The following is a 13606-nucleotide window of genomic DNA, read 5'->3' as shown; positions in this document are numbered from 1 at the left end:
ACCTTATTTTAGGAGACAAACTCTCTTCCTCAACTGGAGTTCATTAATTCAGCAAAAGTAGTTGTCCAATAATTCCCAGGAACACTTCTGCCTCTGCCTTCCCAGCACGGGGATAACAGGTGTGCACCAGAACACCTGGATTATTACATGGATATGGGGGATCTGAGCTAAGGGCTTCATGATTGCAAGCAAGTGCATCCCCTGCTGAGTCATCTCTCCAGCTTGTGGTGAATGGGTATGATTGTACACTGTGACTCCTCCTCCTCTTCAGCAGCATCCAGATACAGTGGTGGCTACAGAAACACCACTGCATTGCTTGTGAACTATTTAAGCAATGCTTTAATGACATTGGTTTGATCACTATTTTTTCAGTAAGTCTTTCTGTCCATCATAGAGAAACATTTTTGGGAGATCAGTATCAGGTTGCTTTTGTTCAGCAAGGAGCATTTTCATACTGTCAATTCCAAAAACTGGAAGCTATTTCAGATGCTCATATATTCGGCATGCATTTGTTAAATACTTTATATACTTTAAATTTATAAATATGAATCATCTATTAGAGAGAGGAAGACAGCAAACAAGCAAAGAAAAATAATCACAGGCTATATTCCATATATATGCATGCCAATATCACATACACTTGCCAATTCAAAAGGAGAAAAATAAATTGACTGATCAATGTGGGAGAAAGAGCTGATATCTGAGCCGAGAGATGAAAGGTGAAAAGGAGCCAGGTAGGACAGTAGCTGTTGGTAATGGAAGATGCAGAGAGAACGATGCACAGAAGCACTCTTGAGTTCCCAGGCCCTGAAGACAGGATGTGCTATCTGTGCTCATGAAGCATGGCTGCAGCCAGTTTGCTTAAAATGCAATAGAAATCAGAGCAGATAGTATTAGAGATGGGAGTAGGAATGAGAACATAATCATACAGGGCCCGCACTTCAGAGTTAAGAGTTCAGATTTTATTCCAAGGAGAATGAGAAACTACCCAAGTCATAAGCAAATTTTAACTGCTCTAGGATTCTGAAGGAAGTACTCTAGCTGCTCTGCCTAGGGAGACTGAATCCCAGGCAGGAATAGTTATAGAGAGGAAGCAAGAAGTGACAGCAGTCCTGAGGTGACAAGAAAATGCAGAAGGTTTTTTTTTTTATTTTTACACACATCGAGGAGCTACACTTGCATTTATTCATTAGAATGCAGAGACTTCTTCTAACCAGCAAGTAGTGATAATTTAGTATTAATTCCCAGTCTAGGTCAATTGTCTTATATCCATTAACAATCTCATCCTGAAATTTTGCTCTCATAGGGAACAGAGAGATTACAAAGTGAAGGTCAAATATTCAGGAACAATGAAACTAAAGAACTCTATGTGCAGTTTTTAAAATACTGACATAATATGAAAATCTGCACAATTGTCTTACAGTTGGAGTCTGCTTATAAAAACAGTGAAGCATAAAATGGATAGTTTTGAAGGGTTGGGTGACATAAAGATGTTAAGAATAAATGAAGACATGACATCAGATTAGTCTTCAAGAAGAGAGAAGGAGTTACTTGATTGAAGTCAAGTAGGTTTCATGGAGCATGTTTGGTAAACTTGAAAGAATAAAGATGTATAGGTAAAGTTGGGCGAGGTTTTGAAGTGACCTGAGTGTGCAACCCAGGAAAACACACAGGACAGCACTTAGGCGCTTCCCGTGTATCCTTCTCACCATGTTACTAGACTGCTATAGCATACTCGCAGTCTAACGAGTCCCATTTTAGGGAACTGGAGAACTGAAACTCAGTGAAAACGATGACTTTTCCAAAGTCCTACACATTGAAGGTGTCTGGGTCAGCATTAGACCATGGTCACTGCTGATTTTAGGGAACCTGCTGTTTACTAAGTGAGATCTAAAAATGAATTCTGTAATTGCTCTGATGTATGACCTCCCATAAACATGAAGATCGTGTTTGCCTTTCCACCACTCTGATTCAAATTTCACAGAATCAGGACGTAAACATCATCAAAACATCACTACCACCCCGCCATGTTTTCAAACAGTGATTTGGATCTAGCTGTAAATACTATTCAACTAGGAGGACAACCCCAAGAACTCTGTTGATCTAAGGAAGAAGCCATAGAGAAGAAATTATCATATACCCAGGGAAACAGTACTAACATATAGAAAGAAAATCCTGGAGGCTTCATAGTGAGTTGTGACTGCCACAATTAATGATGTTGTCATGGAGTGTGCCATTCAAGTGTTTGGAAAGATACTTTGGATTTTATAAGTACAGGACATGGTAGACAAGCGACTAGGTTTGGGACACTGGTTGGTTGACATTTTCTGTCTCTATCTCTTTCTATGGCAGTCAACCTGTGGATCATGACTCTTTCATAGTGCTTGAAAATCAGATATCCTGCATATCAGATATCTACATTATGATTCATATTAGCAACAAAGTTACAGTTATGAAGTAGCAATAAAATAACTTTATGGTTGGTGGTCAACCACAACAAAAGGAACAGTAGGGAAAGGTTGTGGCATTAGGAAGGTTGAGAGCATTGTTGTGGTGAACCCTCTGCCACATCACCGTTGTTTTTCTGTCTTGATGAGATCATCCATAAAATGTGAATTATTATACCTACCAGAAAAGGGTTCTGCTGAGTAAGGCGTATATATCAATTAGCCTGTTGCCTAGAATAAGTTAGGTGTGACTGAATTGGAAAGGATAATGTATAGGGGTCACTTTATTTATTTGTGACACACAGAGAGAAGGAGTGCGGAGGTCAGAGCACACAGATCCAGTAGAAACAGTAAAGCTGTGGACACCTTGTAGTTTTGAAGGCCATATTCATAAACATGAACATGTGAAGGGTAATGTAGGAATGAAGTTCAGTAAATGGATGGGTGAGAGATCCAAAGAAGAGGAGTGAGCCAAAGATCACTGAGTAGCCCGAATAAACAGAAGAGCAGCTTCAGAAATCAGACGTTGACAAGTGGGGTCCTCCCATGTACAAAGTCACATGGGTGGTCACTGGAAATGATGATGCAAGAAGATGGAGGAAAAACGAGAATAAGAAGGGGGGATGAATCATGGTGTGAGAGGTTCCTATGCTGTGAGACAGGTATACCTTAGCCAAGTCTAATGGAAGTATCCAGCAGACACAGAAGCAGAATGGAAATAAATTCCATCTAATCTGTAATGCTAACACTCTCAATCCCTGCATTCTTCAGGATTGTAAAATGGGGTTCCACGACAGTGCTCCTGGCTCTGACTCACACTCAACAGTTCTCATGCCTTCTACAAGAATGCTCTGCTTCTCTTGCAGTCTTTGTAGGGATGCCCTTGAAGAGAGTACCTGCTGCTTGCAGTTCCGGTAAGAGGAACTTCCCGTACATTCTCTTTCATCTTCAAGACCACTTTAAAATTTGGAGTGTTCATTGTCATCCTTCAATGAGGAAGCATGAGTCTCAGGGAGGCTATCTCTAACCCCACGGGCATACCCGGTTATCTTCAAGGAGGCTTAAAAGAAGGAAAGTGCCAGAAATGATAGGAACAAGGAGGAGGTGACGGAGAAAATCCGCAGGATCTGGGAACATAGGACAGACTCTGTCTTCTGGCTCGGGTGCCAGGAGTTCCTACCTCGAGATTTGTTCCTCCGCTTCCTCTTCCCTGCAGAGGCACTGTGCAAGGCTGGCTGCAGTTGACCGATCTCCACTGGTGTGTTAGCACGGAAACTCTCCTTGAACTTCCGCATCAGGGACTCCACTGTCTCCTGTGTCGCCTCAGCTGCCGCTACAGGGTGGCAATGGGGGCTGAGGTTAAGGCTTGGCCCACTCTCAGTCCCTGAGGGACTGGGACTGGTCACCTGGACTCTCTGAAACTCCATCTTTGACCCAGTAATGATTCTAAACTACAAGTCAACTCACTAGCATAAGGACAGACACAATGTTGGCCCTATCTATCACCTACTAGATTTTCAGCATTGGTATAAAACCTTGGGATATGATGGTAAAATTTTAGGCGCAATCCATGTTTCAAATAATTCCTAATACACACACACACACACACACACACACACACATATGGGTAGTTCCAATATTACCATTCTGAATATAGACTATGAAACAAGGTACTTCAGCCATCCAGAAAGTCAAGGCAGCCTTCTTGGAAAAGGCACTATTATAATGGAGGCCATAATGATGAGTGGCCCGGACCGTAGAACATGGTAGGAGTGAGAAGACATTTGGGATGAGAGTGACCTAAGCCAAGGACAGTGACAAAGGAGAGAGGTGAGATCCTTCAGTAAAAGAAAGGAGAGCAGCGTGAGTTCAATGGAGTTTGCACACAGAGGGCAGTAAGGAATGGAGCAGGAGGATGAAGGCACCTTATACACAATATTTAGTTTAGATTTCATCAAAGTGGCAAAGACTTATCACTTAATGGCTTTAAAGAAGAAGCAGGCATATGTAAATTAAGTCTCATTGCTAACTATTACTAATGAAAGTAAGTAATAGTGACTTGGAAACAGGAAAGGAGACAGGGACTAAGATTTCTGCATAGTCACCCATGATTAATGGTGGCTTGAATGGGGACAGTGCCTGTAAAGGTAACACAATAGCTTAGTGATAAAACTACAGCATTGTGGGATGCAGATCACATTACTCCACAACCCCAAATTTATCAAGGAGAAAACAAGGCCTCCAAGCAAGTCACAGGATTATCTCCATGCTAACAAGTGCTTGTGAAGCCCGCAGATCTGCCAATGCAGGCAGAACAAGCCTCTGCTGAGGTATCCATGGCCACGTTTCCAATTTCCAAAATGAGACCAACAGGAAGTCCCAGGGAATAGAGAAAATGAGATCAGAAATTCAAAGAGAAATCATAGAAGATAAAAAGACAAAACAGGAAGAGGAAGAGTTGAAAAAGATGAGAGGTATTATCAAAGGCAGGGGGAGGGACACAGAAGAAGGAAACAGGACACAACTAAATGGCTTCGGTGCCTTTGTTCTGAGAAATGCCCAAAGACGGCCTGACTTTGATATCTTCAAACTCTGTCTCCCTCCACCCACACGTGCAGAGGCTGGGAAATTTCTTCTCAGGTGTAGCTCCCTACCAATTGGTGTCACGAGATGGCATATGCGAGGATTCAGTTTTCTTTGGAGAGATTTCTCCAGACTAGCCTCTCAAAACCCACTTCTTATTTTCTCAGGAAGAACTATCAACTTAGACAGATGTGTCTGCAAGGTAAGTCAAAACCAGAGGGTGGATTTGGATATTAGGTTCTGTGGGAAGCCCCATCTTCAGGGACACAGGGAGCGTGAGATTGCTAAGAAACACAATTGACAATGCAAATGAACCATATGGTGGCATTACAGCTCCCTCACCTACATCTTTTGCTGTCTTCTCCCCAGATATCTGAAGTCAGGTCTATGAAGGTGATCCAAGGAGATTTCACTTACAGGCTGCCTAATTGTAACCAGAGGTTAAAATTTGATGTTGAGCAGCTGTGTCATGTTAAAAATTTAACTTCGTATACACAGAAAACAGTGATTTGACCAGAATTGGAAGAGACAGTTAGGCTATGGTCAGATGTTCAGAAGATGCAGTTATCTGAAACCCTCAGAGAAAGAGAGGAAAAAATAAAGGTGTGGAGACCAGAAGAGACAAACTTCAGAAAAGAGCAAGGGCAGTATCTGAAGGTTGGGAAGGAGAACTTCACCAAGGGATCCTCCATTTTGATGTTGGGTTTTCAGCCTCAATATTGTAAAGAAAAATCTTTATTTGTAGTATTTTATCATGGCAGCCCTTTGGAAGAACCAAACAAAATTACCTTGGGATGTTTGTCATCCTGAAAGGATAATAAATATGACTTAATAATTGGAAAATGAATGTGAGTTGTAAAACGAGCACACAGTGTAATTGAATAGTAAATGATGATACAAGAGGTTGTAGCAGAAAACTAGTATCAACTAACCTAAGAAAACAAAATGATAGGAAGCCATGGGAGATAGCACAGGGCATGAAAACCTTAACACTAACACTCAGGGAGTTAGTTGGAGTGATAGAACAGGACACCCTACGTCTTCCTCCAGCTTTGGCACACATACGTGTGCACGCATGCTCATACAGAGGAAAATAGAGAAAGGGGAAGGAAGAGGAAAAGAACATGAATGAGATTAAAAAAGTTTGCCTAGGAACATAGCATAGAATATGGTCCAGGAAGAGCTGGCAGTAGGCTGGACTACGGAAGCACTGGTGCAGAGTCAGGATTAGAGAAAACAATGGAGAGAACAGGGGGCAGCCAGGAGTATATATTGAGATGTCGTCAAAAGTTAAGAGTTATATTGGCTGTAAAACACCCACAGAATGTGATGTTTTATAAAATAGCAAAAAAGGGGTACAATGAGCTTGGCTCCTCTTCTTCTGACATTGAACGACTGTGAAATGATGGTGTCTAGGTGGGATGAGCAGCACATTTGACAGAAATAAACATGTGTGTATTTTTTGACTAAAAATGTAGTGGCCTTTTAGAGACATCTGAATGGAGAGAAAGGGATGCGATCACAAAATTGCACAAGAGAGCATACTCTGTGTGTGCTACATGCACACAGGTATTAAAAGGAGATGAGCCCACTTTTGTTCAGAGTTGCACTCTCCACAATGTAGGTGATACAGAGTGTCTATATGCCTGACCTAAGCCAACTGTTCTCTATTTGCACCGCCAGATGCCTGCCAGATTCAATCTGCCCCACTGAGACCCCACAGGATCATCGCCTCTCTTCTTGTCATCTGGGTCCTAACTGTGCTAAGACAGTAGGATGCCCTGGCAGGATACTGGAAAGGAAAATGTAAGAGTAATTCTTTCCTTTCCCCTTCTTGTTTGTGTAGCTATTTCTGATAGAGACTACAATTCTAGGTAATTACAGATTCTGTCAGGGTGCCCTGTTTCACAGTTCCTATTCTTATGGGGATCAATAAAGCCATTTTCCCATCTCTGCATCTTTGTTTCTAGCCTATGGTGGCTCTCTGATATTTCTGCTCCAGATCTCTTAATATTTACATGCTTATGCCCTTCACTTTGCCTACACTTACACAACAAGTGTGCCCCCCATTGAATTTTCCTAACAGCCCCACTCTGTACCTGACCAAAGCCTTGTCTGGGTTACTAGACACTCCTCTTTCATGTCTCTGACATCCATCAATCCTGGTGGTCACCTCTTCTCCTGTTATTTCTGTTTGATTTTTCCTAGCTGATATTGGTTTAGCCTTGTCAAAGGACAACTCACAGAGGGGGAATGTTTGCTCCTATGAACTGCAAGGGCTTCTGATCCCAGTGTAGCAAATCCCAACCATCTGTTGGGCTGCTCTTGAATTGGCAACAGCACCAAGAAGCCCAGACGGGCTTAGGGCAGCAGTGCTCATGGAAACCTCTTCATGGCTGATGTCATCCTGTACTCTATGCTCCCCATCGCCACCCCTCGTGACCCCATTCAACAGCTCTCTCAATATCAATATATCAAGTTGTCCATATAAGCCACATTACTTTTGGGTACTCAGTAAGCTCTGCCTCCCCAGAGGAGCAAACTGTTCACCCATTGCCTAGATATATGCAACAGATGGTGCCTGATCTGAGCATCTTGGCTGTCCCAGAATGCAGAGAGAGAGAAGGGGGCCTGCCACCTGCTTCTGACTAACACACTAGAGATCATCAAGATTAATTGGGATTAAACATTAAGGACTGAGGAGAAGAGACCTAACCCCTGAGAATAAAGGAGGTAGAAAGAAGAGGAGGGGGAAGTGGTGGACATGGATGAAGGAAAACAAATTTCACTAAGCAATAGAGGAAATTATTATAGAAAAGAGCTGTAAACAGGAAGGTAAAGGAGAGGCAGGGCAGAGAATAAAAAAACAAGGGGCAGGAAGACAGAGAAGGAAGATACAGCAAAGGAGACTGAGAGAGAGGACACTAAGTCACTCTACAGAGGTTCAGAGGTATGCCAGTTTCCAGATACCAGGCAAGTTGGGACTTGTAGCCTGCAGACGATACCTAGACACACACTTAACTTTCAACTGTGTAATCAATTTGCCATCCACTGCTTTTTCCAGACAGTGATGTCTGGATTCTCTTCCACTGAAATGCACATATATTTGGGTTCAAATTTCAATAGCACATCCCTTACTCTCTTTAATTTTTTCAGACACTTCTAATCTGTGTTAGAAAAGAATTCACAGTTCCCAAGCACCAACACTTTGCCTGGAAAGGATTTTGGCATTTCTTTATATTTTCTCATTTCCTTCTCCTAACAAGTTTGAAAGGCAACTACCATTAACTCCTGCTTAGACACATGCAGACACGTGCAGACATGGACTCAGAGAAATTAGATAATCTTCTAAAGCCACAAAGTGGGGTTTGAACTCAATTAATAATGACTGATATCCCAGTCCTTGCACCCCCTTCAAGGCATGGCCTCTGGTAGTCACTTGCTGTGTAGAGATGGGTATATCACAGTTACAGTTTGGATGGCATACCTTCAGGCCTACATAGCTGCTCTGATAGCAGCCTTCCTCAGCTTACCTAGACAGGGAGTGACCTGAAACCTTGACCTTACTGAACTCATTTCAAGACTTCCTGGAGATCCAGGCTCCGCTCTTATCTTGGCACTGCTCTCTCACTTAAGATCTATGCAAGGAAGACAAGGCAGCCATTGGATGTTCATTGGTTACATTGCTGCAATATAACCAATGAATCATGAAGGTGGGAAAACTCATTGGATTAGTCAATTTTCTGGTTCCTCTGAGGGACCAGAAGGAGGAAGGATCACAATTTACAAGGGGAAAGAATGATGCCTGGAGGCTTAACCTATGGCTATGCCTGCTTGCTAAGTCTATTTTCTATATGGTAATTAACAAGGAACAGAGAGATTGGAGATGGAAACAGGGAAAGCTATAACCTCAAGGTCCCACCAGTTTCCTGTATCTTAAAGGTTATCTTACCTTCAAAACAAGTACTACCAACTAAGGACCAAGTGTTCAAGCACATGAACTTGTTGGTGACATTTTTACAGTCAAAGCTATCCTGAAGCTATTTCCTCTACACTGAAATGTTATGTCCTCCAAATTGACACAGTCTCATTAAGGCTAAGGCTTGGGAACATCCTGAACCTTACAAAATTCATAAGGATTCCTCTTAATGTTATAAAAACTAATGCTGGGAAGAGGAGACTCTCCTATCAACTTAGCTCCCTTTGAGTCATACAGGGAGCCCCAGAAGTACAGCCTCTTATAAATATGTACCAACATACCCAACTTTGATATGGGTATTAGAGAGATCCAAACCCAGGTCACTGTGTTTGCACAGTAGGCACTTGTCCAATTGAACCATCTCCTTGCCCCTATCCCTCAGTCTTACACATTTTCTGAAATATTTGGTACTTAGTACAGCGTATCGTCAACATCCAGTGCTGGCAACTGCTATTTCCTTTGCTCCTCTCCTCTCCTTCAAGATTTTGAGTAATTGAAACTTTAGTTTTCATACTGGTTAACTTACAGTGTTGTCTTGAGGAAGATGTCATATTAAAATACTTGAACAAACATTATTCTGAACGTATCTGTAGAGGTATTTTTATATACTAACATTAGACTATGACATTTAGTAAAATACATTGCTTCTACCTTGTTTGTGGGCCTCATGCAATCAGTTGAAGGCCTTGTTAGAAGAAAGACTGATCTACCAGATGAATAGATGATAAATTATTTGAGCTACAGAGTAGACTGTCTTCTGAGTCTCCAGCCCCATGCAATCAGTTGAAGGCCTTGCTAGAAGAAAGACTGATCTACCAGATGAATAGATAAACTATTTGAGCTACAGAGTAGACTGTCTTCTGAGTCTCCAGCCCCATGAAATCAGTTGAAGGCCTTGCTAGAAGAAAGACTGATCTACCAGATGAATAGATAAACTATTTGAGCTACAGAGTAGACTGTCTTCTGAGTCTCCAGCTAGCTCGCTACTCTTTCCAACAGCATAAGCTAATGTCTTATATGAATTTATTGATAGGTAGAGAAACAGATATAGAATGTATATTGCCAATAATGTACATATGTGTACATACACTAATACTTGTCTCAAATTGTATTCTTAGGCTTTGGCCTGGACACACTCAGACTCCAAGATCATGGAGAAGGTGATAAGTGAAAATGCTATAGTCTCTTGGTATACCTCAGCTAGAAAAAGCAAAAATAAAACAAAAACTACTCAGTTCTCTGCTTATCTAAGTCCAGTCACAGAAAGCAACATCTAATGTTTTACAGGAGTCTTTTCATGAAAAACAAATCAATAGGAAAACAGTTAATATTCTTAAGTAGATGTAAATGCTTCATGACTAGAAAAAATTTAAAACCCAAGGTCATGTTCCTTTAAAATGGCTGCCTCTTCCTAGCTCTCAGGGAGTAAAAATATGATGAATAGAATTTTCTTACTCTTTGTTTTTTTTCCTCTCTCATATATTTTCTTAAACCCTTGGTGGCTGGTCCAACTTATCTTCAAGAACATGCCTGTAGACAAGACAAATGGGTGAATAACAACAAATATAAATGGAAAAGCCAGGCAATAGCCTTTTCTTATACACAGGATCTCGGGTCTGTCAGTTAACTTGCAGACCTACAGGGTGATCATGATTTCTAGTGGGAGAACTACATCAAGCATGGAAGCTGGAATCAAATCTGTGATATTTTCCTCTCTTTTGATAAAAGCACAATGCTGCCCAGGTTCACTGGAGCTGGTTTTATGTTCCCTAGCCAGAGCACAGATGGTCTCTAAGATTCCTTCCGGCTCCGACATCTTGTAGTTCTAAATGTAAACGGATGCGCTTTTGTGAAAATGAATGTAGTTACCACGGGACCTGCTCTCCTGTTTGCAAAGTAATTAAAATTTTTCTTTTAATTTTGAGATTATTATATCATTTTCCTTTCCCTTTACCCTTCTGACCTTCTATATATCCTTCCTCTCTCCTTTTCAAATTCCTGGGATCTTTTTCCTTAAATTGTTGTTACATGTGTCCAGGCTGAGAGAGCATCCCTCCACGTGGAATGGACTTTGGAGATCCCCTATGAAGGGCCTCACCCTCCCTGGAGAGTCAAGTGGGGATTGGGTGGGGGTTTGGGAGGGTTGGTCGGGGCAGGGGAGGAGGGGATGGAGAAGGATCTGGGATTGGTATGTGAAGCAAGCTTGTTTCGAATTTAAATAAAAAATAAAAATCTGTTACATGGATGTATACATGTGTGTATGTATATATGCACATGTGTATGTATGTATATGTAAGTATATGTGTGAAAATACACATACATACACACATTATATAATTATATATATATATACATATGTATATATATATTGTTATTTGCATGTCATTTTCCAGGGCTGACCATTTGTTGTTGGTGTGCATTTTCCTGGGCCAGCCTATTCTCCAGCTTTTAGCATTCCTTAGTTGCCTGTAGTTCTTTTTGTGGGGTTGAATTCTTCTGGGCTCCCCCTCCCTGTTCATGTCAGGAAATTATTTTTAAAACTGCCCTATCTAGATCAACTAAACTCTTATTTTACAGAGCCCCCAGAACTGACAGGTGATTGCAAAGGTTGGGCAGAATTGTCATTAAGTATCACTGAGTTCTATTTATGGAGAAAGAGCAAAAAATATCAAAAGCTAGACAAGCTATATCAAAACTCACTTCATTAGCAACTTTCAGTGAAGTGTGACTGGGAGTCCCTGAAATTAACCAGTTTTATTTGTTTCACTTCTTACTAGCTATAGGAGAGCCATTTATTGAAACCCTATGCTATCTCCTTCTCCAGTGTTCAAATGAGGCATGCCCCCAACTCCAACAAACTGTTTTTTTTTACTAAATGAAATGTTAAATGCCTGTCACAGTTCATGATACAGTTATTTAAAACTGATAGTTAATAGTACTGCTTCAAAGATCTGTCTTTGCCCATCAGTCATAGAAATTCCAAAAGCTCTGTGAAGCCTATGTTGCACAGCCTGATGGGATTCAGTCACTAGGCAAATTCCCCCTCCTTAGAAAATTCATCTCTTCTAAGACTAACCAGGATAGTCACATAATATGTCTCTGTGCTTCTTGAGACTGGGAGGCCCTATACATTCTGCAATTCTACCTCTAAAGGTATCCCTGGGTGGGGGATATATTCCAGTATGGAAACTATAAACACTGAGATGAACTGTTATCACACTTTCCTTAAATGTCACTGGTATAGTAAAAGAAATCAAAGATAGTAGAAAAGAGTGTACTGAATTCCTGTGTAATGAAAACACCGACAAGGAATCTCCTAGTTGCATTTGTAGTTAGAAAGGCTTTGGAAAATTCTTAGAGGGGATGTTAGCTGTTGAGCCATAAAGAGTGCAGAGAGCAGCATGAGGCGAAGAAAGTTCAGGAATTCATAGGGGAAACTGTACACAGTTCGTTTTTCTGGAGTTTACACTGAGAGATGGTTTTCAATATCAAGAGAATTCATCTTTGAGACAGAAAGCCTGGGTATCCTGAACTCACCCTTGTATCTACACTGCTCTCCTTGTCTGGGTCTAGACTCTGATACAAATACCACATAGTGCAGACACAGGTTTAATGTTTCATGCTATTATGTCTTTCACTGAATTTTCAGAAGCTCAGCCCTGGTGTATGTGAAACCTGCTGCATAAATCATGAAGCATTTTGTGTCCCCTTTCCATTTTTGCATGTTTTGTTTGTCATCTAATATAATTTTTTTTTGGTTTTTATGAGACAGGGTTTCTCTGTATTGTTTTGGAGGCTGTCGGTCCAGCCGGGCCTCGAACTCACAGAGACCCACCTGCCTCTGCCTCCCGAGTGCTGGGATTAAAGGTGTGTGCCACCACCGCCTGGCTATCATCTACTATAAAAATTTTATAAGGTACTTAATCAATCATGCAAAGTAGATTGAGCAATCAACAAAGTATAGCATTTATTATCATGTTCTCATGTGACAGACCTTCAAAGGGGCTTGTACAGTAAACAGTGGTTTTCCCACATTTGTTTTACTAACTCATTAGTGTTTGATAAGGATTATAGGCTTAGTCAATGTTCAAACTGGATCATCATTCCAGGACGTGGTGAACCTCACTACTGTGTCCACTCAGTGTCAGTCATTCCATCTGCACTCAGCATCAGCCAGTTCCCTTCATGGCCACACTCTGAAGCATGTGGTAACCCAGGACCAGGAAGTGGCTCTAGCCTATTCACAGTGCATTGTCTGTCACTGTACAAGTGCTAACAACTGCATGATGATACTACTAGGTCCTGAACCTTAGGCATATTATCCCAGGCAAATAGGAAACTCTAAAGCTAAGGCTTATCAGACAATAATGTTTGAGGGGAACTTGTTTTCCTAGCAGGTGGACTGAAAAGAAAGGAAAACTCGACTCTCTGACAGCCAATACCCTCCCTCTCTGGATATTTAGAGTCATTCCAGGCTACTTCTTCCTCTGTAGAGTTACGTTGGACTTCTGTAGTTGATCTATTACCAAGATTCTCCCCGTTGCACCATTTCAGTTTGCCAAGAGCATTTCATTAGCCAGATAATTGCAATAACAAT

At 41.3% G+C, this 13606-nt stretch overlaps 1 protein-coding gene across 3 annotated transcripts in view; it reads right to left on the bottom strand.

Annotated features, from left to right (window-relative positions):
* Positions 1-13606, bottom strand: part of Astn2 (astrotactin 2) — a 972600-nt gene that overhangs the window by 692685 nt on the left and 266309 nt on the right. For 2 of the 3 annotated variants that reach the window (XM_040757328.1, XM_040757329.1), the window contains exon 4: positions 3628-3780. The exons of the other annotated variant lie outside the window; for it this stretch is intronic. In XM_040757328.1, coding sequence (XP_040613262.1) covers positions 3628-3780 — 153 coding nt within the window. The remainder of the gene's footprint in view (positions 1-3627; positions 3781-13606) is intronic. 3 annotated transcript variants of the gene reach the window in all.

Source organism: Mesocricetus auratus, unplaced genomic scaffold (assembly GCF_017639785.1).
Source record: "Mesocricetus auratus isolate SY011 unplaced genomic scaffold, BCM_Maur_2.0 Super-Scaffold_100014, whole genome shotgun sequence".
NCBI lineage: Eukaryota > Metazoa > Chordata > Mammalia > Rodentia > Cricetidae > Mesocricetus > Mesocricetus auratus.
The sequence above is the reverse complement of the archived record's forward strand: the minus strand, read 5'-3'. Positions and strand labels throughout refer to the sequence as shown.